The 27,125-nt window shown below is 39.1% G+C and overlaps 1 protein-coding gene across 5 annotated transcripts in view; it reads right to left on the bottom strand.

Annotated features, from left to right (window-relative positions):
* The window catches only part of Agbl1 (AGBL carboxypeptidase 1), an 887,605-nt gene that overhangs the window by 43,727 nt on the left and 816,753 nt on the right, over positions 1-27,125 (bottom strand). For 3 of the 5 annotated variants that reach the window (XM_060367380.1, XM_060367382.1, XM_060367381.1), the window contains one exon: positions 14,661-17,232. The exons of 1 other annotated variant lie outside the window; for it this stretch is intronic. In XM_060367380.1, coding sequence (XP_060223363.1) covers positions 17,010-17,232 — 223 coding nt within the window. In that variant the 3' untranslated portion in view covers positions 14,661-17,009. Of the gene's footprint in view, positions 1-1,256; positions 1,421-14,660; positions 17,233-27,125 lie in introns of those variants that run through there. One more of the 5 variants, XM_060367384.1, reaches the window with a different exon arrangement.

The raw sequence follows: 27,125 nt of genomic DNA, 5'->3' as shown, positions 1-27,125 counted from the left end.
GTGATCACACCATTCCAGGTAGGCCAATAGTGTTCCACGGGTATACTCTGGACCACCATCACCAATATTACTTGGGAACTTGTTAGACATGCAGTTTACTAGACTTCATCACAGGCTGTGAGTTACTCTCCAACAGTGGAGCTCATCCTTGCCTTAAAAGCGCACAGCAGCTAATTTTTATAATTGAGAAATGCTGAAGGGTGAGGAAAAGTCTGTGATTCTCATCAGGCACACAGATCCTGCGCATGGGGTGCTAGGAAGCATGGCTACCCAGCTAACCCATGAGCAGCCTGAAACTGCCACCCCCTCCACAGTTCCTGCTCCAGTTGCCAGGCTTCCCACTCTTTAATAAGTTCCGATGCTGTCAAGCTTCTCTCTCCTGAATAGAGAATGACCTGGGAAACTGAACAAACAACATGCCTGCTGAGCACTCTTCCCATTCATTATACTACACAGAATCGTGATTAATACAAGAATGGACACAAAGCTTTTCAACAGAAGAGTCCCTTCAGAGCTAATATTTCTACTATCAGGGCCCTACTTCAAAGTAATATGCTGACCATGATCCTAATCAATAAGCTCTGGGCATGCTTGAAATAAAATTGAGCTCTGAAGCATCCTGTTACAATTACACAGTTTTCTCCTTGAATGAGACTAAAGGTTCTCCATGTCCTTGGCAATGAAGATCATTCATTGTGCTATTGGCACAGCAGTGTCTTTTCAGGCAGAACCCCAAGCAGTTCTCACCAGCTAATCTGTCATGGTGAGAGCTTTTGTGTTTCTGTGTGCACTTATATTCAAACACATGCACCCATGTGTGTGTGTGTTAGCAGGAGGATACATAAGCAACTCTAATTTGACAATTCACCTACATATTTAACTTACTTTGGAGATACTGTCATAAAATATATATGGAAATAAAAATAAAATAATTGATACCTTAATGGAGAATCTCTTTTTTATTTATACAAGTTATGTCCTTTATTTTCATTGATCCTCTACAGAGATGATAAAAAAAAGAGTAATCATGGATGTAGCGATCATTTTTAAAACTCTACTTTATTTGAGCATTTACACCTCTACCTCCTTTTCATCAACCCTCCACCCCTAGGTAGGAGAGAGAAGGTTAGCGAGGAGTGGGACCTCAGACCCCTTTACTTCTCTCAGTTTTTTAGGGTAAAAGGGTCTTAGAGGAATATACCAATCTCCATCAACAACAAACATGGCCAGCAGTCTCTTCCAAGCTGCTGTGCCCCAAAGCAGCTCTCTCCGTCTGTCTGCTCCAAATCGTCACACCATCCATCTCTCAGGTCTCTCAAAACTGCTACTCACCATGTGCCAACACTGCAGGAGACATCTTCACTTTCTGGGCTCTCAAATTTATATCCTTAGAGTCCTAGATCATGCCTCTCTCTGTGCCCTATGGGTCAGGATACACAAGGGAGGCTGTTACCAGCTGGCAAAAGCCATGCTTTGCATGAGACAATCAACAGCTATGGACAAACCTTAGCCGAACTAAAATCCCACACATGGGATTAAAACAAAAATATATTTCCATAACTATGTTTTTAACGTAACCAAAACTTTCATTACCCATGAGAAAAGCAGGAAGTTTTGCATTCAATTCACACGGCGTCAAATATGTTTATGCCACTTTCTTATCCTTCGCTTTTAACATCTCTAAATTCTATTTAGCCAATTAGCAAAATGTGGAAAATGTTTAGTGTGAAATTTTATAGTGAGCATTGTAAGGTAATAATATCAGTAAGCAAAATAAAATCAAGAAATTCAAAATAATGAGCAGCACTATTATAAAATGCCAAGGTCTCCCTTTCAGTGGTAAACATTCTGCTTGCCAATGTATGACAAACACATGTAAAATATCAGACCACAGTGAAAGAGACAAATGGTCAATTAGTGGAGCATGAAAGGACATAGTTAATTGCATAATAAATGCTATAAGAGGTCATAGATGGAAAAATAGAAAGGATTTACAAATCATATTTAGAGTAGAGGGCAATTTAAGACTTGACCTGGTTTTTGAAAAGTAGGAGAAACAGGGAAAAATGTTGAGGAGGTGAGACCCTACCAGGCAGACTCAGAAAATAGAATTGAGGCCCATTTTGATGGAATCTAGCTGCTGGGCCCTGCATATTTGCAGATAAGCACACAAAGCCATCAGGACAGGCTACACTGTAGAGATCTTTGAATGTCAAGTTAATGCATCATGCAGACAATTGAAGGAGACTGTCTTTTCAATTCACTTTCATCTGTCCTAAACCCACATAATTCAACAGATCTAGTTACCCTTTCTACTTATTCATTATACTTTAAAAGTTATATAGCATAAGATGAAAATAAAGAATGAGAAATAGCAGTTAGGAAATTGTCACCTTCCTGGTGTGTAGCTAGGACAACTGACTCGCAGTGGCCTCCAGCCTCTGGTCTGTACCCATCACTGCTTGTGAAAGTGCTCTGCATGAAGGCCTTCTGCACTTCTCCTTTATCTTTCTTGTCATGTACTATCCTGGTCATACTGAAAAGACTCATCTTGGTTGCCAACACTGTCCATAGCAGCTCTGATCGTTAAATGGCTCATATTGTGGTATTTCACTCCTCCCAGCCTTACTTGTATCTCAGTTGTTTATTCTGAACTTCAATGTTTGCATTTTTATCTTTCTCATTGGTCCCTCGAGGTCTTTTTCCAGTTTCGACTTTTCTACCTAGATTGGTTTCATTATGAAAATCTTTTTTATTTCATTTTAGATAATGAATGAAAAATAGTTTCCTATTCCTTTCCTTGATCATGCTTGATATTCTATGACACTTAATGGTATAATTCATGGCACTTAAATTTATAACTACAATTACTCAACTTTGACAGTTTTATGCCTTCTGTTTACTTGACTTTCAGCTTTCTGAATGTTGCTTTTTTGTAATGTTTTGGTCATTATCACTGTACTTTCTGCTATTATTTTCATTTTTATTTTCTTATATTTTAAAATAGTAAGGCCCCACCAAGCACTGTTGCTGAAATAAACACAGTCTCCTATTTATTAGCCCCTTTTATACCTAATTGCTAATTCTAATTGTGTAAGCCTTTGAAACTATATCCACATTCCCTATGTAAATATAATGTGATCCAGCAAAAAAATTAGAAAATAATATAATTAACCCAGTTTCTCCAGTAATTGAGCACAAAATGTTTTTAAGTAAGTCTATGTGGTGTATTACCTATTTATTGTCAGTTTTTCATATAAATATGAGAACTTGTCTTACACTTCATTGGCTGGAGAGATGAATCAGAGAGTTCAGAGCACTTGCTGTTCTTCAAAGGAGTTCTCATTAACCACATCAGGCGTCTTTCCAACAACCTGCTTCTCCAACATCCTCTTCTGGCATTTGAAGCCCCACATACATACGTCACACACACACACACACACACACACACAATTTAAAAATAAAGTAAATATTTTTAAAGGCCTCACCTTATACTTTTATAAAGAACATTATTCCCTGCTTCTGAACGATGCCTGAAGAGAGAAAACTAAGAGAATGTAGATTGTTGGCCTGGGGGTGCAGTAGATATAGTGCTTGCTGGATAGGCATGAGGACTTGAGTTTACATCCACAGCATTCACCTCAGAAGCTGGAGATGGTGGAACACACATCCTGAAACCTCAGCAACGGGAAGCAGAGAGAAGGGGATCTTGGGGGCTCTCTGGCCAGCCAGCCTAGTCAGTCAGTGAGCCCTTGGTCCAGCAAGAGACCCAGTCTCAAACATTAAGTTGGAAAATGATAGATGAGAGAATATATGCACCCTGGGTAACTAGTTAAGATTATGAGAAACAGATGGAGATGGGAACACACCACATGGGGCTTCAGATTAAAGCCAGAGCTTCTGGGAGTCTGAATTATGCAGGTTACACATACTCCTATCTGCATCTTGTTCTGATCCTTGACAACTCTTGGTCATGCTCAGTTCCCAATATGGATGGAAGGTAACTAACAAAGTAAAATAGAAGCATGGAGTCATATGTAAGAAACCCAGTACAAACCTAGGTTCATAACTCAACTTAAACATGGACTAGCTGTGTGTATTGCATCAAAACTCCATACCTCGGTTTCCTCAGCTGTTAATGTTCAAGGCAGTGGCGTTAATAATAGTATTCTCACAGGATTGTCTAAAATCCAGTGAGATAGCAAGATGCAGTGGCCCATGCCTAGAATCTCAGCACTCAGGGAGGCAGAGGCAGGCAGAGGCAGGCAAATCTCTGTGCGTTCGAGGCCGGCCCAATCTAGACAGCAAGTCCAAGACAGCCAAGCCTACACAGGGAAAACCTGTTTCAAAAAAAAAATGCAGTGAGATAATGGCTGCACAGTACAGTACTTAAACTGTTTTTGTCTGACAGAAAATATTACATCATATCTAATACTATTTCCTATGATAAGCAAAATTATAAAAAATAAGCCTCAATGAGTTTTGCTTTCATAGAATCCCCTTTCTTTGTGTCATGGTATCTTAGTTGCTTTTGTATTGCTGTGATAAAACGCAAGGAAACTTGTGCTTAAGTTTGCATTCTGCTTCAGAGGGTTAGAACCTATAATGATAACATGGATGAAGATCTGAGATCCCACATATTGACCCAGAACTATGAAACATTGAGAAAGAGGGAGGAAGGAATGAAGGGAGGGAAAGAGAGGGAGAGAGGGGGAGAAAAGGAGCGAAAGAGGGAGAAAGAAAAGAAGAGAGAGAGAATATTCAATGGATACCATGGAAACAATGAGTCTTTTGAAACCTCAATGTACACCCTCAGTGGAACTCCTCCTTTAGCAAGGCCAAGATTCCTAATCCTTCCTGAAATCCCAACAACTGGAGAACAAGTATTCAATTATATGAGCCTATGGAGGTCATTATCACTCAGAACCACTGCACACAGATAGAACCTGTGTTGATGGAACACCTACTCTTAGGGTATTGCTACATAATAGACAAAAGTGAAATTGTCAGAATAGTTCTAGCATAATCATAATAGCAGAGGATATTCCAAGATAACAAAGTACAAGATAGTCACCAACATAGGGAAAAGCTTCAGTAGAGCCACAATCTGAGGAATGAAGGCAGGTAGTAGAAGCTGATGGCAGTATACAGATGACAGCCAGTAAGTCAAAACGAAGAGTTTAGTCTTAACTGCAAAGAGCCGAATTTAGCAATAAATTCCACTGAGCTTAGAAGCTAATGTGTACCTGGTTCTCTTGGTAAGAGCTCAAGGCAAATGGCACTCTGATCACAGTTAGGATGCCCTTGGAGGATAAAAGTCAAGGAAGTTCCTTGTACTGAACTGTAGGGCAACTCCTGCTTCTCTAAGCTGCTCTAAGTAAGCTGATCTGGTTTGCAACATAAAAAAAGGGTCATACAAATACACCCAATGGAGTGGCTCTTCACTTCCAAGGCCCAAATGAAGCTCCATTCTTTTTCTTTTGTCCCACTCCAGCCCTACAGGGACTTCAAAACAGGAAGATTCTGGAGACATCCAGCTGTGTTGTTTTTTCCATAAAGACCAGCACAGGTCTTATTGTGTCACTTAGGTATATAAAGCACCATTCACCATTCAAGAGCTATCTATTATCACTTCTGTATGCTATTCTTCCTCTCACCACACAAGCTGTTTTCTTTACAAAGGCACTAAATTATTTTGCTTAATATTCCCATGTTCTTTCCAGATCAGAGCATCTTACAACCAACATCAGAGTATCCTCTCTTCAGCAAGTGTGAATAAAGTGACGCTCAACCAGTCAATGTGAAGAGAATAAAAGACTGGAGCACTTGCCCTAAATGGGATGTAAATATCACACCTCTTCTCCTAAAGCCTCAGGGATTTTTTTTTTTTCAGAAATGAGAAAGTGGGGTTTTCAGAGCCAAAGGTGGTAGATAACATTAAGGAAACATTTTACAGAAATAGCAGAGCAGATGTGCATATCAAACCATGGGTATTGAGATAACATCTACAAGACCTATGCAAGCTCAAACCGGAAAAATATCCAAGCATAGAGGGAGAAAAATGGACAAGAAATCCCACCATGGGCTGAGGAGCTATTTGTATGTGATAGTTTCTAGGAGAGGCAGACTCAGTATTCTTTAAAGATGTGACCCCTGGTTAAATTGACCACACACCAAGACAGGCCCTACTTTAAAGACTAGTTGGACAACAGAAAGCTGCCTCATTGGAGGTAGGTGAAAAAAAAAAGAACACTAGTAGTTTAGAGGGGTTGGGAGAAGGGTAAATATATTCAAACTATAGTGTACCTAATTCTCAAAGAATTAATAAAACATGAGTGAGAGAGAGAGAGAAAGAGATAATATGAGGTAGACATAACTATCAGTGGTCAACAAGGATTTGAGTATGGGCTTCAGTCTGCCTTTTGAGCCTGTCCTTACCTTTTGTGCTACCATTGATGATGATATCACATCACTTTACATGAGACATCAACAACAGCAGTCAGCAATCCAACAAGAAAAAAGAATCTTCAGGAAAAAAAGAAAAAAGAAAGAAACATGGCGTAGGTAAATGACTTTCTGAACCATCACTGTTGTATACAAAGTGCCGAGGAAACCCAGAACAACAGAGGAGAAAGACAGCTGACTTGAGTCTTGCTTCTCAAATTGCTCTTTACTGGGTTGGGTAGACTGGTTGAAGTTGCCGGCTCACATAAGCACTGATTATTAAGTGCAAGTTAAGTAACGCTGACAGTCAGACACTGTTCAAGAATTAAAAATATAAAATCTTGTCTTTCTAAAATAAATTGAAAATCATTTGATAGAAGTTGATGTTTTACGTTTCAAAAGAGATGTGAGCCTGGGGGAGATGGACCTGCCCCAGCCCTCTGCTAGAGTTGCTGGACATGGAACTCTGAAGAAAGTCTCATGACCAGATGAACAGGTGATGTGATTCAGAGCACACACAGGCATCATTAGTAGAAACCTAGAAAATGATTGGTGATCCACTGTGGGCACCCTAAGGCCCATGCTATCTATCCCAAACCAAATGCATATTCTTCTACAATATTCACTTAACTTCTATTTGAAATGAATGCACATCTTTTACAATGTAGCTCTGAACATTTGTTTTGGGAAAACATGCAGTGTGTTTCTCACATTCGACACTCACATCACCTTCTGTTGCCATCAACTCATTAGAGAATTCCATCAAAATGTCACTGGACCTTTTCCTCTTGAAATATGGAAGGTAGGGCTGAGAAAAGTCAAGATTGATGGGCACATGGGGAAATGATGGACATTGACAAAGTTCGAAAGTAAAATGCTAAATATCACAGATCTATTTCTAACTGAATTTGATGAAGAAATCTTGAAAGCCAACATGCCACTGAAGAAAAAACAAATAACATGGAGAAACAGGCCTTCTTTGCCCCTGAGGACCATTCTTTACAATACTGTTGGTGTGTGTGGAAAATGGGGACCATACGCACGCATGCTCACTATAGATGATAACTTGGTCCCTCTAGCTGGCACTCAACATGCCCTGGTGGGCAGTGCCACTGTTATATCATCTGTAAGATGGAATAACAGTAGTGACTTCTGCCCAGAGCCCTGGGAGTGGTGAGACTTCAACCATAGATGGGCCAAAGGTAAGAATTTCTAGCAAAGTTTTATTGTTATCATCATATTTCTAAAGTGTCATAAAATTGAGCTCTAATGTTTTAGAAAAAAAAAAAGTTCTTAGACTTTTGAGTTTCCTTGGTGGTCTCTCGTGTTTTCATCCAAAGTAAGCAATCTCATATTTCATCTACTGCAAATATCTATATATCTGAGCTGTTTGGAATGTGACTGTAGAATTCGACTGAAGAGTTTAAAAACTAGATATAGGATAAAATGAGAAAGAAATAATTAAATATTACATTGCCCTTTCATGGCATAGGGTATCTCTGAGGCTCTTGATTCCCCAGGCAAACTGGGAGGTTCCCTTCCTTCCTTTTCTTTTCTGCTATTGTACAGCTCCAAATGTCTAATGTTCATCATTGTTCATTATCATCTGACTCACAGCAGGATAGTAATTCCTTCTTCTGCCTAGTCATGCTCACATTTGCTCATATTTAAATATATGTAATTCTTTGGGGAAAGGGGAGTCTCCATCAGGTCTGAATCTGCACCTTTGGAAGTGAGACTTGGAAGAACTTATTAGAGCTTGTAGAGAGAATTGGTCCGGTTTCCCCTGGAGATAGGTTTCCCCTGTAGTTAGTCTGCTGTCTCTTTGCATGCCACATGAAAGGGCAGAGTGGCTGGAACTTAAAATGGGCCCAACAGCTATGAGCTCTCTTTCTCTGAAGCTCTTGCACATGTCCTGCCCAAAACAATCAGATCTGAAAGTCATTTTGATTGAAATCCTGTGTGCTGCAGAAAGGCAAAGAGGAAGCTGTGCCCCAAATGCTGAGAGACAAGGTCGATGAGGGCAGCTGGCCTGGGCCCAGGAGGAGGCCAGGGACAGGAGAAGGACTGTGTAAGAGCTTTCTCTTTGAACAACCAACAAAGAGACAGCGAGAAGGGAAGGGGCCAACTGTGCCACAGAAAGGAAATGGATCAGAGCTAGCAGCCATGCCTCTGCTCTGCCCTCTCCCTCCTCCCCCAGGGTAGCATCAAACACATTATCCATAGCACTTTGAATTCTAGGAGTCCAGCCACCTAACAGGCCAATAAATGCAGATGAAAATGAATTTGACTCTTCTCTATCCTGTTCACAAGTTTGCTGACTCAATTCCCTGCTCTATTCTTCCTGTCTTCCTGTTTATGTTGTCACTTTGTTTCATTGTTTATTTTTAGCCCTGATTTCGGAAGCTCTTATTCTGCTGGGCATTGGCAGGGTGTCAAGGGCATCACTCTCAGCTCTGAAAGGATCATTGTCCAGCTCCGGTCTCCATCCTCTCCAGACAGAGAACCAGTGTGAGCTGCCTCACGCTGCCTCTTCACTGGCTCAGCCAGCCTGTAGCCTCTGCATGGCATTCTTTACAGAGCACCTAATGCCATGCTTGTGAATGACAGAAATGTTAGGGACCTCAGGTCTCAGCTGATCCAGGTCCTCAGTTTTCACTGGGGAAACTGAGACCAAGAGAGATGAAAGCTCATCCACAAAGTCGCATATCAACAGCATGCTAAAATCTTGGCTTCTAGAAGTCCTTTGAAATGCTCTTTGTAAACTCCATAATGATAATGCATAATGCATAATGATGTCTTGGTTTCCAAAATTCCCCATAGAACAAAATTCCCTGTAGAACAAACCTTCACCTGCTTAGTTTCCCCAGAATGCTGCTCCATTTGAGCCTTGATATACATATATATAAATATATATTTTTTTCTGGACTCTAAATTTACTTGTGTTCATGAAAAATAAATTAAAAAAAATAATAAGATCAGTGTGAGTGCTGAAAGTCATGCAGAAGTTCTTTTCTCTTTGTTATTGCCTCTTTTCCCTTAAGAATCAAAGCTAGTTTTTTTTTTTTTTTTTTTATTCTTTCTAATTTTTATTTTCAATGACTCAGGAGCACTGAGCTAGCATGGCTTGCCTGCTAGGACTGGCTGCAGTTTCAAGGAAGGGACATGCTTCAGCTCCCAGGACAATGGTCTCTTTGACTGGGAATATACCGACCAGTATTACAAGCATGCAAGAATAAACAAGGCTGGAGTCAAACTAAACTTGTTTTACACTCTGTTTTATTAAAGTCAATGCGTTTCCGTTCCTATGTGCTGAGTCTCTGCTGGCTTAATTATACACACCCAGACGAATTCTAATGGGGACAGAGGACAGTCAGTGACTGGAAAGCAAGGCCCTTTTCTGACCTCTACAGGCCATGGAGAGGAAAAGAGACAAGGGTGCTTCTGGAAATCACTGCCAAGGACAGAGGAAGTGTGCTTTAATTTATTTATTTATTATTTTTGTTTTGTTTTTATTTCTTCTCTGGATGCTTCTTTACTGCCAAATACCAGACACACGTGTGTCCTACTTTTCTACAGCTCGCCTATCTATGTTTAATAGGTTACTGAGGCAACGAGTAGGAGGTCATTCTCAGGAGGTTTGTGCAATGGAAATTAAGATCTCCATCATTCAATACATTTTTAAAGTAAGTCAACACATCTTAGAAACTGGTGCTAGGTATACAGAATGGAGTTGGTGAGCAACAACATTTTTGAAAAGCAACAACATTTTTGCTTTTCAAGAATTTACAGTCAGCTGGAAGCAGGGGAAGATTCACAGCAGCATCACGCAGATTTCTTCAAGACATTATGGGGGTTTAGAAACTGTGGGGGACTTCATGGAGGAGAGTGCATTTAAGAACATGGTGCTAGGGGTTTATGCTCAGAGGAAAAACCCAGACACTTGTGAACTGGATGGATCAGGGAGGGGCCCAGTGCTAGAGTTTCTTTACACATGAGCACAGGTGTTCAGTAACGGAAATAGAAGGTACTTCTCATCCTAAATTTCACCTGGTTTCCCAGATACCAGAGAGAGAAAGGAGATAAAGGCAAAGAAGATGGCAGGAGGGAGAAAATAGTTGTATTAATGTATGTTAGAAAGGTCACAAGGAGCACACATGGTGGTCATATTCACAGAAAAGCTGGGGTTGGTCTCAACCACACATCCTGATCCATCCACTTATCAAAGGGCTAAGGGTCTGCTCTGAACCTTGGCCATGCATCAGACACAAGGGGAACAAAATTCCCATTAGGAGGTCATGATTATTAGAAACATGGGGATGGAGATTTATGTGAGGGGAGATAGAGAGGAGCCAGACTTTGACCTCAGTGAATCTGAACTTGAAATGTTTCACAAAGATACTCAGTACAAGTAGTTCATATTTTGATCAGGTCTTGAAAAATCACTGTAAAGAACACACTTTTCTAAAGACAGGGAAATGATGACCCCAGGTTTTGTATGTTTTAGGGATCTTTGATGAGAAAGAGGAGTCATCCTTCCTGTATAAATGCATTACTGACTTCCAGAATAGTATCAGACAGGACCTTACCTTCTTTGTTTGCTGAGATCATCACCGCTAACATGACCATCACAAGGAGGCTGCTAGGATTCAATACAGTAATACACATCATGGCCTTAGCTGGCTGTAGACAGTTACAAACATATTCACTCATTATTGTGGTCCCACTTCTGTTTATCTCTTCTGGTGATGCAGAAAGATCCTGGGTGGGCAACTCTTGACGTCTCTTGGGTAGATTCCTACTTCCTCATTCACTGAAATTTCCCCTAGAATTTTTTTTTGAAATTTCCTTTTGAAAATTTTTCATTTGAAGATGGAGTTCCCTTCGACTATATCATCACAAGTTGAAGTGATGATAAGAATATTCTGAGCACAACAGGAGGCTCCTCCTCCATTGACTTCTATATTAACAGCCTGCTATGTCTGGAGTTCAGGAGAGGCCCTGATGCTCTAGCCAAGAAAGTGCATGCCTTTGGACTTCATGTCCTGAAACTTAGACGTAGGGTTAGTAGGCTTTGCTTGTGCATTCCACACCTGGCACAGAACTGAACTCACTGTGTCTTACCTTCCACCAAGAGACCAAGGTCATAGTCAATACCTCAACCGGATTCCTCCAAATAAGGATGTGGTCAAGGGTACTTTTAATGCTTATCTGCTGACATGAAGTAATTTTAACCCATCAAGAACCTGAGACTATGAGATCTTTGTTCTGATCTATAATAGTAGGTTTCCCTGAGTCACTTGTCATGAGACTAGAGTTCATGCAGCGTATGTTCTCTTCCAAGGGCAGAGCCCATTTCACTTTGTGATTAAACAGGTCCAAAAAGTAGTGCTGATTATCAAGGAGCCCCGTTTTCAATAATACAAAGTATCTACCTCCAAATCTATGGTGGCTCCAAATCGTGTCTCTCTCTCCCTCAACTCCTCTTCTTATCTCTGTTTCTCTGAATTTCTCTGTTTGTATCCCTTCCTCCATCCCTCCATCTCTCCTTTCCCAACTTTCCCTCCTGTGATACAGGGAATTCATATTTGATGCCATGTTCACTGTGTTAGGTAAATACAACAGATATTTAAAGTTGTATACAACAGTGTACACACATGTACTGAGATATATTTCTTGAAATCTCCCTTTAACATGCATATTTTTTTCTGAACAACATTTGTTATCAAGAATGCATTGGATATCAAAAAAGCCAAACTGTAAGACAAACATAAGGGGACATCTGTTAGGCAGACAACAGCAGGCTCCAGGCCTGATGAATTATTGTTGTCCAAAAAGCTCTCATGCTGAGTACCAGCTACTGGCTGTGTGTCTTTCCAAGGCAGGAGCCTTTGGTGGGCCCTGGGTGAGAGGTACCAGCAGGGCAAAGCAAATCCATCACTCTAATGTGGATCCAAATGTTCACATCAACCCTGTGGGTCACTGTGCCGAGTCCCTAACAAGAATGACTTATGTCAGGCATTCCTGGAAGCCTCTGCTCTTGGCAGTAGGAACAGGCTCCACTAGGAATATGAAATCCACTCCACAGCTAAGTTCTCCAGACTGACAAATGGAAGCTGGGCAGGAAGATTTCACCTCCCTTTGGGGTGTAATGTTTCCTTACATGTGCTGGCAGGTCTCAATACAATCTCATAACTCAGGGATCCGACTGTTTTCAAATGTTTTTGTGACTCAGAATCCCTTCTCTGGCAGCTCAGAAGAAACTGGAGGCCATGGATGGAACTGTGGGATGCTAATTCTCCTCAATGGGATCACCAGTGGCTAGGCTGCCAGGTTGGTACCACAGACATGGCCAGTTCTCACCCAAGTCAATGTGGCATCTTTAGCACTTGGAGGGATGCCACAGTCGCTGGAAACAGGGAGATACTATCTCTTTATCTTTAATGTGCTATTTGAACATTTGTATCATATATAAAACCAACAGTCACCATTCAGTCTTGGGCTGCCTGCATAAGAGCCATTCCTTGGGACAATCACCAGCCTGAGAGGCAGGCTGTGCTTCTGATAGATGCCCTTTAAATGAAACCAAGTGTTCTTTCTGTAAAACAAATCATGATTTGAGGTGGGAAATAGAAAGACTTAAAGAAAACATAATTCCATTAGGATGTTGGATATCTTGGAAGCTGAGTCAGGAAGGGGTAGTAACATGGTTTGGAATCCCTCAACATGTAAGCAAGCATGCCAAGTACAAAGATAGATGCAGGACAGTAACAATATTGTACATTTTAGAGCCTAATTCTCAGTGGTTCACAGGATATGTGTATTAAAGGCATATAAATAACCTTGTAAATAGTAACCATGTTATAAAAGTACATGTATTGATATTATGATGTATATATGTATGTGTGTTTGTTTGTTTGTTTGTTGGTGTATAGATAGGAACACAGAAGAGAAATCATAACTTGGCTTAGGATGGTTATAAAGGATTGTACAGAGCCAAAGGAAAAATTGAAGTGGGTTATAGATTTATTTGTGGTGTGGTATATGAGTATGTGTGTGTTCATGTGGGTGAATATTTCAGTGTTCATGTGAACACATGCATGTGGGAGACCTGAAGTCAACAGATTGCATGTCTTCCTCAATAGTTCTCCACTTTATTGTTCTAGACAGTGTCTCTCATTGAACATGAATCTTCTTGACTGTCTAGTCAGAAAAGCCATTAAACCCCAGGTATCAACCAGTCTCTGCCTCTCCCCATTATTGATTCACAGGTATATACCAGAGCACCCAGCTATTATATGGATGTTGGGGATCCTAACTCAGATGGTCATACTTTTGTAGCAAGCCCTTTGATAATGGAGACATCTCCTCAGAATCTGAATTGAGTTTTGATAGCTTATATCAGATCATGGAAGGCTCATCAGAGAAAGAGAATTCCATGAAAGGATTCACACACTCGAAGAAGGCATTTAGATAATGTGTGTCGCTCAAGAAATAGAGCACACACATATTATGTACACATTATGTATTTAGCATGTTAATGTGTGTGTCTATGTTTGTGTGTCTGTGTCTGTATACATAAGGGTGACCTTGAACTTCAATTCCCTGCTGTACCTCTCACTTAGAGAGACTCTCTCTAACTCAATGTCTTTTCAGTTTCCAACATTCAACACAGTCTCAAAAGACACTCACTCTTTTCACCTTACTGCTTGTATTCTGCCACAGTAAGCATGTTGTCATGCACAGGGATAGTTTTGAAACCAGTGAATAACCTTCTTGGATAGGGTGCCAACCAAATATCCATAAACATATGGACAGTGGCACTGATGCACACATGATGGGCATGTTTTCAATATAAAAGCCCATACCTCTACCACATTCAAAATGAGACATAACGTTTTATTGACTCATGCCAAGTATTGTCCAATCTGGCTATTATCTGTGTTTTTATCTTTTCACATGTTCCTCTTTCTCCAACCTACAAATATAACATTTAAATGAGTCAAAGTGATCATTTTATCCCAAACTCTAACCTCACATTGATGCCTTTGAACATGTTCTATTTTTTGTTGCCCAAGAGCTCATGGATATCTTTCAGTGAAAACTGTAGTTATTAACTACTTTTGATAGACTCTTACCAATATAAAATATTCATATTGGAGTCAATATTTTTTAATATTAGCCTTTGTATAGTTTCATCATGGTCCATACCATCATAATAAAATAAAATGTTTATTGTTTACACACCTCAAGTAAGTTCTGAATTTCAAGACATAGTCTCTTTCATCTTCATTCTTACAGTTCAGTAGAGTACATGGCACACAGTAGGTGTTTTACATAACTCTTTTGCCTAGATAGATCAATGAATATTCCACGTTCATGACTTCTAAAAAAAATTCTCCCTGGAGAAGTTAACTTTGTCCTTGATCATTCAGGGCTGAGTAGATGACTAGGAACTAAAGCCTGAAATAATTACGATTCGGTGCTAATTCCTGGTAAGGATGACCATTTTCCCTGTCCTTTCTGGCACTTATATTTCAACAGGATTATGCCTTTCACTCCTCAAGTCAATGGAAATCCAGGAGAAATATTTCGATCTTCTTTTTGAGAGTGGGAAGGTAGGAAGATGAACACAGGAAGAGTTAAGAGATAAAAGATGCTCTGAGGCTGGAGTTTGAACTTCCTTCCAATTTTTTTCCATTAAACTTCACATGTACGTTATAGAACACTGAATGTCTAAGGAGAAATAATGGATTTTCTGAGATGTAGCAAGAATTTGAAAAAGAAGTATAAAAGTGAAAGACTACCAATGTTATGAATTCTCTAAATTGTAATGGGTATATCTTTCCTCTACACCTTGATGCTAAACTGTGGCAGAATCTTGCCCCATGGCTTTCTTTGAGTTTTCTTTGTTAACTGTTTTAAAAACTATCTGGAGTTGGTGGACAGCTTAGGAAATGCATCTTTGGCAGTTATCACCAAATATGCAATATTGTCTGTTTCTTTTGTACTGAAATTCAAATGTCAAGGACTATCTCAGAAAGACAGTTTTCAACCTCCCTCGTAGTCATCTGTGTGGCTAAAATTAAGCAAAAGTTCTATGTGTAAAATTTTGAACAGCAGAGAGCCCTTTCTGGTTTTTGTATTATTCTTATTGGAGTATGGGATGTGGATGCAAAGGCTGATGTTTCTGCAGCCACCCTAGATTAAGAGTTTGATATTTGTAGAAGTAGCAGGCATTGCATCTCTGATATGAAGCAACAATAACACCAGCTCTAAACATTTTTCACATATGAAACTCACATGAAAGAAAAGGACTTAGGAAATTTACCACCATTTTTTAACTTCAACTTCTCATAGTCAAATCCAATCCTAACTAAATATGAATGACATGTGTATACTAAATACCATCTACACTATACATCTTCTCTCCCACTTGTATCTAGAAATCTCTGGATTTCTCTCCCTGGTCCTGTTTATCTCACTGTTCAGTCTCAAAGCTGTGTCCCTCTGTGTGCTGAAAGGCCCTCTGCCATTTCCACCATGTTAATTTTCCACATGTCTCTTCTGTGGCTTCTTTTGCAAATCTCTTCCAGAAAGGAATACATTGCAAACATCAGGCACCAGAGAGTGTTTTCTCATAACTGTGCAAACACTTACATAGAATTCTCTGTCCTGGGTGGGAAATGTGCTGTGAGCTAGTGTTAGCATGTAGCAGGTGCCAAGTTGCACACTTTCATATATGATTTCATTTCATCTTTACCATAACTTTGTGATATAGATATGCCCATTCCCAAGAGACATATAAAAACCCTGAGGTTTCAGGAGATTTAATTACTTGCTTAAGTTTTCAGAACAAGCCACTTGCCAGATGCAGGATATGAACCACATCTGTCTGTCTGATTCTACAATAAATGGATTTCCCAGTACATCTCGTATCTCCAGTGTGTGTTTAAATGGCTTTAGAGGTACAAATTTGGAATTTTTGAAAACGAGTAATCATGTTCTTTACCACTGAATACAGCCCAGCTTCTGACTTTTCCAGCCTCTGCAAAGTGCACACTGTTATAGAACATGGAAGACAATACTTGCTGTGACTTGGTCTCACAGGCTTTTATGTTCGATCACCCAGTAGCTGAAGAGCTGCCAAGCCTTTCAAAATCTTAGCAGGCTCTGTGTCTATGCTGCAAGCTCAGATGCTACAGTATTGGGAAAATATTCATATTTGGAGCAACCTAAATGCTTAGTACTCTTTCTGAGAATAACCCAGGAAGAAAACCCTCTGCTTATAGTCTCCTTCTGTGTTTGCCCAGGACTGGTGGAGAGCTGAGTCGATGTAGAGAGGACCCATTGCAATTCTGAAAACACCATACAAGCCCATTTCTAAGTGCAATGACAGCATGCTGTGTATATAAAACCTTATAATTATGACATACCCAGCTTCTTTGCATGGTGAAGCCAGAACAGCAACAAAAAGAGAGTAACTAAACCCACACGGACTAGTTTTCCTATTGGCTCAGGCACTATATATCTAATGGTTGGAGACACAGAGCTGGCACTGGACATCAGCACAATGGGACAGATCTTCTCTGCCCTATCACTTCCTCTGTTCCCTCTTCTTCATCCTTGTTAAAGGCACACTCCTGGATCTGCCGGTCTAGCTCAGCGAGGTTGTGTTCTGGATCCGAGCTGCTGTCTGCACTGTAGTCAATCTCTTCCATACATGATGGCTCATCATCTACCTCTGAGGATCTGCTGCTGCTGCTGCTGCTGCTGCTGCTGCTGCACCTGTAATTTATATCCCCGAGCAAAGAGAACAATGAGGGAAGAGAGGAAGGAAAAGTACAGAGGGGAAGGGAAACAGATACAAGGTGGTAGAGAATGGAAGAAGGAAAGAAAAGATAAGTTAGCTAGAAGAAGAAAACTTTTACAATAAGGAACAGGAGGATAGCCAATATCTTTTCTGAATTTTGCTATAAGTTTATTCTTTGAGAATTTCTTTTTTTTTTTTTTTTTTCAATGCAGTTTATTCAGGAACATTGAACAATCCTCGGACCCTGGGGAAAGCCAGCCCACAGCTTAAATAGCCTCTGGGTAGCCAACCCAGGCGTGCCACGGGGGCAATGCAGATAGGTCCACATACATAGAAGCAAGCCAGATCCTCGGCCTTAGCCAAATGTGGAGTTGTTCGTGACAGAGAGCACTCACCATCGGGAAGGTGGAAGGCGGAAACCAGCTCCATCTTTAAGGCATAGCATTCCGCAGCTCTCTACAGTTCCCCCTTTTTGTTTTAGACGCATCAGGCAAGAGTAGAGGTCTGATCTCTGATATTAGAAATAAATTGGGACTTTGTACAGATGTTCATTTAGGTGTCATCCACCCAAAGAGCATCAGACCCGTCCGATACCTTTTTCTCAGAGGCGGGACCTGGGGCATCAACCCGCATGCAATCAGACATGCTCTTCTCTGGGTCCAAAGCGGCTGACCCTGAGTGCAGTGCTTAGCCTCGCATCCTGAGCATATCATTTTAGCTTTTTGTGGTATCCAACCATGCTTGGGGAGAATGTCCTGCTTCAATGGCTGTAAAGGCCTGAACGATCATGGCTGCATCACACTGTTGTGAGACTCTAATCTTGCATATATACCACATACTCCTCTGAGACCACATACAATACCACACCAATCACTTAAACTCATCATGTTTTTTTTTTGTCTGTGTGTGAATGTGTGTCTGTGTGTTCGATAAAGAATATTTTATTCTTATAATTTTTACAATTTATTCATTATATATACCAATTAAAACTCCCTCCCTCAGCTCCTCTCCGTCCCACCCATCCTGTTTTTCTTAGTAACCCACTAAGACCAGTTAATGCTGCCTGTATGTGCATGGGTGTGGGGTTCTCCACTGAACAATGGGAAAATGAATAGAGGCCACACTACTGAGAAAATTGACTCTTCCTCTTGCAGCAGCCATCAACTTCCTGTGGTTCCTCAACAAAAGTTGGGGTATCATGAGCTCCTATTCCATCTGTGTTGGAATTTTAACTGGCTTGATCTTATATAGGTTTTGTCCTATGAACGCTAGACTTGTTCTTCCATTAAATATTTTTTTTTTTTACTTTCATAGCTTTCTGTCTTCAATTCCTTCCCTGAGAATAAATAGGACACCATTCAAAATCTTTATACTTTTTTTTTCCCGTCTGCCAACTAAAACTGCACTTCTCTGTCCATCAGTAAATTTCCATCCAAAAGATATAGGCAGCCTGGCATATGTAGCACTCTGACGATGGGTTAAGCTTTATATGGTCCCAACCAGAAGGCTGCCATTAAATGTCTAAGAATGTCATTCTATTCCCTCCCAGCATAGAGTAGAATTGGATCAATATAGAGAGGACTCCAATACGTAATAGTCTTCATTCTACCAAATCACACTGGGGATCTCTCCTCGTTCTGTTCTCCTTCCTCATGATGAATTGTTTCTTGGAAACAGAAATTAATCCAGATTTAAATTAATAAATGAGCAAGCAAGAAAACAAGATTCTGTTTCTTCTGTGCCTATGGTTCTCCATAATTATCCCCTCTTTGTAATTTATCAACAACTCCGTGATCAACAGGGGCTGAGCAGCAAGAGACAAGAGGGAACAGCTGCAATGGACCAAAGACTCTGCTGCATATTGTGAACAGAGGGAATTTCCTCCCAAAGAGCTATATATCTCCCTCATTTGCATGAGATACCTGAAGATTTTCTAATCACTCCCTACTTAGGACTTAACCAATTAGGATTAGCAGCATGCTGGGTTTCTACTTTGTGATTTATAGACAGCAAGCACTTCATAAATCAGGCAGCCCTGTTCATCCACCTGCCTCTCCATAAACAATGGAAATGGGTAATCAGTGGCATGGTTACACGTTAGCACGGGAAATGAATCAGGGCAACTTCTTAATTGTTTACTGACTGATCGGAGCTCCCAGCGCTCTCCACATGCTCTGTTCCCTAAACTGAAGGTCTGATGAGACACAAATGGAGAAGAGGTGAGAGAAATACAAACCTTGTTTGCACAGTCCCATGGCATTAAATAGCCGTTGTATTTTACAGACTGAATTGTTGGTAATAAAGTCATTGAATAAAAGAAAGTAAAAGCTACCTAGCCTGTAGATAGCTTTTATTCGGCAAGAATTCTGAGTGTCTGGAAATCTCCTGCTATCATCTTAGGTATTATGCTGACTGGGCAGTAGAACACCAAGAGACTGATTTCAGATCCTGGTTATGGGACTTCGGAGAAAACCCTAATTTCATAAAGTGACATCAGCAGATGAGGTGAATGCTGATGGAGAAACACACACAGCTGTTGTCTAGCAGACTGCCCTGTGAAGCAATGTCAGCCAACAAATTTCAATTCCATTTCTGTGCCGTGGATAGTAAGAAAACACTAAGACACAGTATAGAAGAAAAGTAGGCATTTAAATGTTTTGCTTCCCACCCATGTTACTGCAATAATTGTTGCGGTCAAACGGATACTGCTAATTAGCTCTAAGAATATGTGTCGTTTTCAGATTTGGGACCTTGCAGTAACCGCCCATTGCGGCTAAACAGAATATGATACCAGTGGGTTTAGTGGATAGAACTTTTAAACGGGGTTCATTTTTCAGAAGTAAGCATGGTCAATTTACTCTACAAAGGCCTGTCCTCCAGTAGAAGTCGGCTCTAATCATTCCCAAATTTGTAGTCTCTCCCATAGTCGTGTTGATAAATTATTCATGTTGAGATTCTTCACATACATCAGATTGATGTCTCTCCAATATTTTTTCATATAATCAACTACTTATATTTATAATTTTCTAAACTCTCAAAGTGCAAGGAACTGAGATATGCTTCCAATAATACATTCTTCTTAACTGATACTAAGAGAGCATTTTGATAACCTTTTCCCTTACTGAAAAAAAAAACCTTTTAAATATTAATCTCCAGTAGTTACTGATTTTGTTTTGAACCATAACTTAGCTATAATTTAATTACAATTAAAATGGAACTAATGCCCTGCCAAATTCATAGCAACTTCATTCTACAGAATATCTAGAATTTGCAAGAACTTGACAGACACAAAAGTCTGTCAAATTGAACATGTGTATGAGGGATAGTTTGAAAAACCTGGGCTGTTTCCAGCTTCTGCCTATTACAAATAAGGCTACTACAAAAAAGTTGAACAAATGTCCTTATTGTGTACTTGAGACTCTTTTGGGAATATGCCTAGGAGTGGTATAGCTGGATCTTGAGGAAGCCCTGCTCATAGTTGTCTGAGGAAGCACCAGATTGCTTTCCAGAGTGGTTATACAAGTTTACATTCCCTCCAGCTGTGGAGGAGGGTTCTCCTTTCTCCACAACCTCTCCAGCATGTGTTGTCACTTCAGTTTTTGAGCTTAGCCATTCTGATGGGTGTAAGATGAAATCTTAAGGTCTTTTTGATTTGCATTTCCCTTATGACTAAGGACGTTGAACATTTCTTTAAGGGTTTCTCTGCCATTCGATATTACTCTATTGAGAATTCTCTATACCCATTTTTTAATTGGATTACTTGATTTGTGCTGTTTAAGTTCTTGAATTCTTTATATATACTGGATATTAGCCCTTTGTCAGATATAGGGTTGGTGAATATCTTTTTCCAATCTGTAGGCAGTCATTTTGTACTGACAATGCCCCTCAGTGGAGGCATGGATACAGAAATTGTGGTACATCTACACAATGGAATATTACTTAGCAGTAAAAAATAAGGAAATCATGAAATTTACAGGTAAATGGTGGGATCTAGAAAAGATCATCCTGAGTGAGCTATCCCAGAAGCAGAAAGATGTACACGGTATATACTCACTCATATAGACATATAATATAGGACAAACCTACTAAAACCTGTACACCTAAAGAAACTAATCAAGAGGGAGGACTCTTGCTAAAATGCTCAATCTCCATCCAGAAAGGCAAAGAGGATGGATATCAGAAGAAGGAGAAAAGAGTGAACAAGTCAGGAGCCTGACACAGAGGACCTCTGAAAGGCTCTGCCCTACAGTCGATCAACGCAGATGCTGAGACTTAAGGGCAACCTTTGGGCACAGTGCAGGGAATCTTAGGAAAGAAGTGGGAAACAGTAAGGCCTGGAAAGGGCAGAAACTCCACAAGGAGAGCAACAGAACCAAAAAATCTGAGCACAGGGGTCTTTCCTGAGACTGATACTCCAACCAAGGACTATGCATGGAGATAACCTAAGACCCCTGCGCAGATGTAGCCCATGATAGTTCAGTATCCAAATGGGTTCCATTGTAATAGGAACAGGGACTGTCTCTGACATGAACTGATTGGCCTGCTCTTTGATCACCTGCTCCTGAAGGGGAAGCAGCATTACCAGGCCACAGAAGAAGACAGTGCAGCCACTCCTGATGAGAACTAATTGACTAGGATCAGAAGGAAGGAAAAGAAGACCTCCCCTATCAGTGGACTTGGGGAGGGTCATGCATGCAGAGGGTGGAGGAAGGGAGGGATTGGGACGGGAGGAGGGAGGGAACCACAGGGGGGATACAAAGTGAATAAAGTGTAATTAATAAAGAATTAAAATAATAAGCCAATTAAAAGTAGTATATCACAAAGAAAGAAAAAAAATCTTTGTTGCAAATGATTATATATAGCTATACTCTTAACTGCTTTTTCAAAATCTCTGGTATCTAAAGTTTTATAGCTATTATATATAAAACAGTTATTATATTACTTGTTATCAATGCTGTAAAACACAGGCAGTTTCCTGTAGAATGCTAGATACAAGTGAAAAAATGCAAAGTAGCAGCTACTATAGGGAAGGTACATCTGCAGATCCAATGCAAGCCATAAAGACTAAAGCTAATAAAATTACATAGTGCAGTCGACTTTCTTAAATAGGTAGACTTTTGGTGCTTTTCTCATAGACACAAAAACAAACATACATGGCTGACTTGACTAGAGTAACCATTTTCTATCTATCCATAGCCCGTAATGTCTTCATGTAGACTCATGACTCTTAATATTTAAGCACTATCCCTTAAATATTTTTTTTGCTAACAATTAGATATCTAATCAAATTCAAAGGGGATGCATCAAGGACAATAAAAAACATGTTAAAAAACATGCAAAATGAACAGAAATGAAAATTTGTTGGGCATAGATTAAAGATATACAAAGAAAAAATATATAGCAGTGAATGTTTAAAATCCTGCACAGTGTAGCACCTCATACTTTTAATGCCAGTACCAGGATTTCTAGGCAACTCTGGGTAATAGAGTGATAAAAAGCACATAGCAACAACAGAAAGTATGATGTCAAAGGTATAATTTACCACCTATAGCAGGTAGAAAAACAAAAGAGATACAGAACAGGTAGAAAAAAAGAAATAATTAAAATAAGAGCAAGAGTTAATACAATGGAAGCAAACTGATGATGTTAAATATAGATGAAATATAGATGGCTATTTGAAAAAAATACTACTACTACTACTACAATTAAAAAATTGATGAAGAAAAATGCATCAGAAATACACCATGATCCAACACTATAGGTTTTCAGGGAAAGTGAGGGATGATAAGAGATATTTAAAAAGCCAGGCATGGTGGCACATACCGTTAATGCCAGCACCCAGGGAGGCAGAGGCAGGTGGATCTCTGAGTTACCGGCTAGCTTGGTCTACAAAATGAGTCCAGGAGAGTCAAGGCTACACAATGAAACTCAGTCCTTAAAAACTAAGAGAGAGAGAGAGAGAGAGGGGGGGGGAAAAAGGGAGAGAGACAAAAAGAGAGACAGAGAGATTTAAAAATAACAAGCAATAACAACAACGAAATCTATACATATGTGAATGTAGCACCCAAGAAATGATGCAGATCAGTCTCCCAGACAATGAAAATAAAAACAACCACAGGTTACTTACATTTAATAGATCATCTAAATGTCTCTAGAACTGCTCACAAAATTAAACAAGAAAATTTGAACACAGGGAACTTCCCAGAGACTCATACTCCAACCAAGGACTATTCATGGAGATAACCTAGAACCCCTGCACAGATGTAGCCCAGGGCAGTTCAGAGTCCAATTGGGTTACATAGTAATGTGAAGAGGGACTGCCTCTGACATAATCTGATTGGCCTGCTCTTTGATCACCTCCCTCTGGGGGGGAGCAGCCTTACCAGGCCATAGTAGAGGACAATGCAGCCACATTTGATGTGAACTGATAGACTAAGATCAGAAAGGAGAGGAGAACCTCCCCTATCAGTGGACTTGGGGAGGGGCATGCATGCAGAGGGAGGAGGGAGGGTGGTATCTAAAGCACCACCATCTGGAGGGGAGGAGGGAGGGGCTTATGGAGGTATGCAGAATGAATAAAGTGTAATTAATAAAATAAAATAAAAAAAGGAAAAAAAACCTCCTAATTAAAAATGTTTTGCTAAAGCGGTGTTTAGCCTCAGATACCTTCATTAAGTAAATGTAGAAAGTGACTTAAAAACATAACAAGTTTTATGAGGTTTCCTCCAGAAAGTAAGAGGAAATAGTTTTTATTCATTTTATAAGTTCAGTATTAAAATGATACCCAAACTAGGCATTTTAAACAGAAAGACAAATGTAAACCTCTATGCTTCATAAATAAAAATGAGTTATTCTTTAAAAAAGTTGAAATTTGGATTCAGTGTTATATAGCATAATTATAAACCTTGACAACAGGAAGTTAAATCTTGGGAATTAAGCCTAGTTCGATTCTTAAAAATTAATAAGTGTAATCTACTATATTAATAGGATAGTGTACAAGAATTACACTATCATATATATATTTATTCAGAAAACATTTGCCAAAATCCTTATTCATTAATGATAAAAAATGCTTTAAAAATCCAAGAGTTCCCAATATGAACAAAGAGTACCTAAAAAAACAACAGTTAATACTGTGCACAGTGACTAAAGATTAACTGATTTTTCTGCTAAGATTATGAAAAAGAAAAAGATAACATTTCTTTATCCTATTAACTGGAAGTTTTAGCGATCAATCTAAGAGAAAACTAAAACAGGTAAATAAAAAAAATTACTGTCCTTTTGGTAATGTGTAAAAGATAATTAAAGCCCCCAAGCCTCCTACAACTAGGCTAGAAAATTGTAGATATGAAAAAAATCAACTGCATTTCCATACAGTAGCCAATTGCTATAATAGGTATAATAAATTCAACATGATTGAGGAAAAACAAAGCACTTGGGTATTAATCGATCAAAACACATACCAGACTTATGCCAGAGTTTCATGGCATAGCAACAGGCATAAGAAGCTGATAGCAGAAAGGAAAGACATTTAAACAAATGGACAAGCAAAAATAGCTTTAGTAACTCAATGTAATAAAGACTGAATACTGGGATTACTGCAAGGTCTACTCGGAAAAGAAAATGAACAGCAACAAAAAAATCAGCAAAAATGATTTTTACAACATGACAAAAGTGGGAATGGACACCTGGGCATTTCTTTCAATGTTTTAAGATAGGAAATCATATATAAGGTTAGCATTTAAGGTTCACTACGCAGTTAAGATGATTTGAACCCGAGATCTTCCGACCTGTCCCTACCCCATCCTCCAGGGTGCTGGAATCACAGGCGTATATTATCATGCCTGGTTGATGTGGTGCTGGGAGCAAACATGGGCGCTGTCTATTTTCAGCAAGTGCTCTACCAACTGAATTATAACCTAGCCGATCATTCCACTTCATGATATACAAAATGACTGTGCTCAAGATAGTTCAGCATTAGAAGACTGACAGAGAACAAGACCCACAGAGGTCAGAGAACACAAATATAGATGCACACGGGTAAGGCTAATTGATTGCAATTTTACAGAAACAAAAGTTAGCCAATAGAAGAAAATTGTCTTTTTTGAAGTAATTGTATGCCTCTGAACAAAATGCAAATATAATCTTTCATAAACCTTATATTTAATAAAAATTTAATTTGGAATGGGTGTTAGGTTCAAATGAAAAATACAAAGACGAAAGGGTTTCAGAATATAATATCTAGGAAAAGGTAAACATGATGGGTCTAGACAAAGAAGTCTTAGAAATGACATAAATATGATCTGTAAGAGAAAAATAACTGATAAATTGGACTTCATCAAAAATAAATTTTTATTCTGTGAAAGCTCATTACGAAGATGAAAAAATAAATCTACTTACTGTGAGAAATTACTTTCAAAACATACATCTGATAAAGAAGTCATATTTGGAGTTTGTAAAAAGCTCTTAAAATGATTATAGAACGTATTTCTGAAATATGTAGATGACATGAAGAGGATACATGTACAACAGAAGATATTCATCAACAGCAGTCACTAGGAACAGACTATGATAAAATGAAAATTAAAACTATTAAGAGAAAAAAAATTAAAAGTAGCCATGTTATGAAATAACAAAGAGAATATCAGCTAGACTCTTAATATATCTCTGGTGGGAATGTGCACCCATTCTTGAAAGCAGTTTGCAAGTTTTCCTTTTTTCTTAAATTAATTAATTTATTTAGTTACTTTTTATCCCAGTCGTAGCCTCCTCCCTCCTCTCCTCCCAGTCCTACCCTCTACGGTACAAGGTGAAGGAGGGAGCCAGGCGAAAGATGCATCTTGCTATGCATTAATGTTGGAATATGTGAATAACTTATGCATTTGGAAAAAAAATTAACTTTTTTCATCCTTCACAGGACTAGAATCAAAAGAAAATCTAAGATGAAGAAATTATTCAGCGTCTGCTGAGAAGCACTTTAGTTTTCTATGTAAGTTCTCAAGCCAATCTTGGTAATTTGGGATGGTGCAAGTGCCAGTGACTGATGCAGGCCTTTCCATTGTTTCAGAATGGAAGGACGGCTTCATGCAGTCTGTTGGCTCAGATGAAAGAGCCAAATCTTGGTTGGAATTGTCCCTTTCAGTACTGCCTTGAGACACCTTGTTAGTGGATTCCATTTAAATAACTAATAATAGTAGGACAAATCATCACTGTTGGTGGAAGCTAAATTCTAATCATTTGCTAAATAACCCATAACACTAAGTAAGGTGCTGAGTGCCTCAAAAAACTTGTCTGTAAATTTCAGTTTTCTGGTCAGTTTTTTTTTTTGTTTTTTTTTTTTTAATTTAAGGTGGAAATAATATTATAATCATTCTCCCTGTAACTAGTATTTCCTGCAGATACTAAATATCTGGATTTTCAATTCTCTTATGTTAACAAAGGAAGGGATTTGCATATAACCTATGCATATCTTTCCATATACTTTAAATCATCTCATAATTACTTAAAATTAATATCATGTAAATGATATGTAAATGGTTGTTGCAGTATTTTTTACAGGGAATAATGACAAGAAAAATAAGACTGTTTATGTTTAGTAACTGTGCAATGTAATGTACTTTTACATAGATTTTGACTGAATCAAGGAAGGCAAGTTTTATTTACAATAAACAATGTGGTAGTTAGGTAAAGCAATATGACTGAAGTGTTATACAAAGTTTCTAAATCATCAGGGAAGAACAGACAACACAACCAAAACAAAAATAAACAACAAAAAAAAAATCTTTTGTGTTTCCATGCTTTCTTGGTAGAAACTATATCAGTTCCCAACTTTGCCTTCGGAACATCAAAATTCTGCTAAAATCAACAT

This window comes from Meriones unguiculatus, chromosome 14 (genome assembly GCF_030254825.1).
Source record: "Meriones unguiculatus strain TT.TT164.6M chromosome 14, Bangor_MerUng_6.1, whole genome shotgun sequence".
Classification (NCBI taxonomy): Eukaryota; Metazoa; Chordata; class Mammalia; order Rodentia; family Muridae; genus Meriones; species Meriones unguiculatus.
Note: the sequence above shows the minus strand (reverse complement) of the source record. Positions and strands in the feature narration are given on the sequence as shown.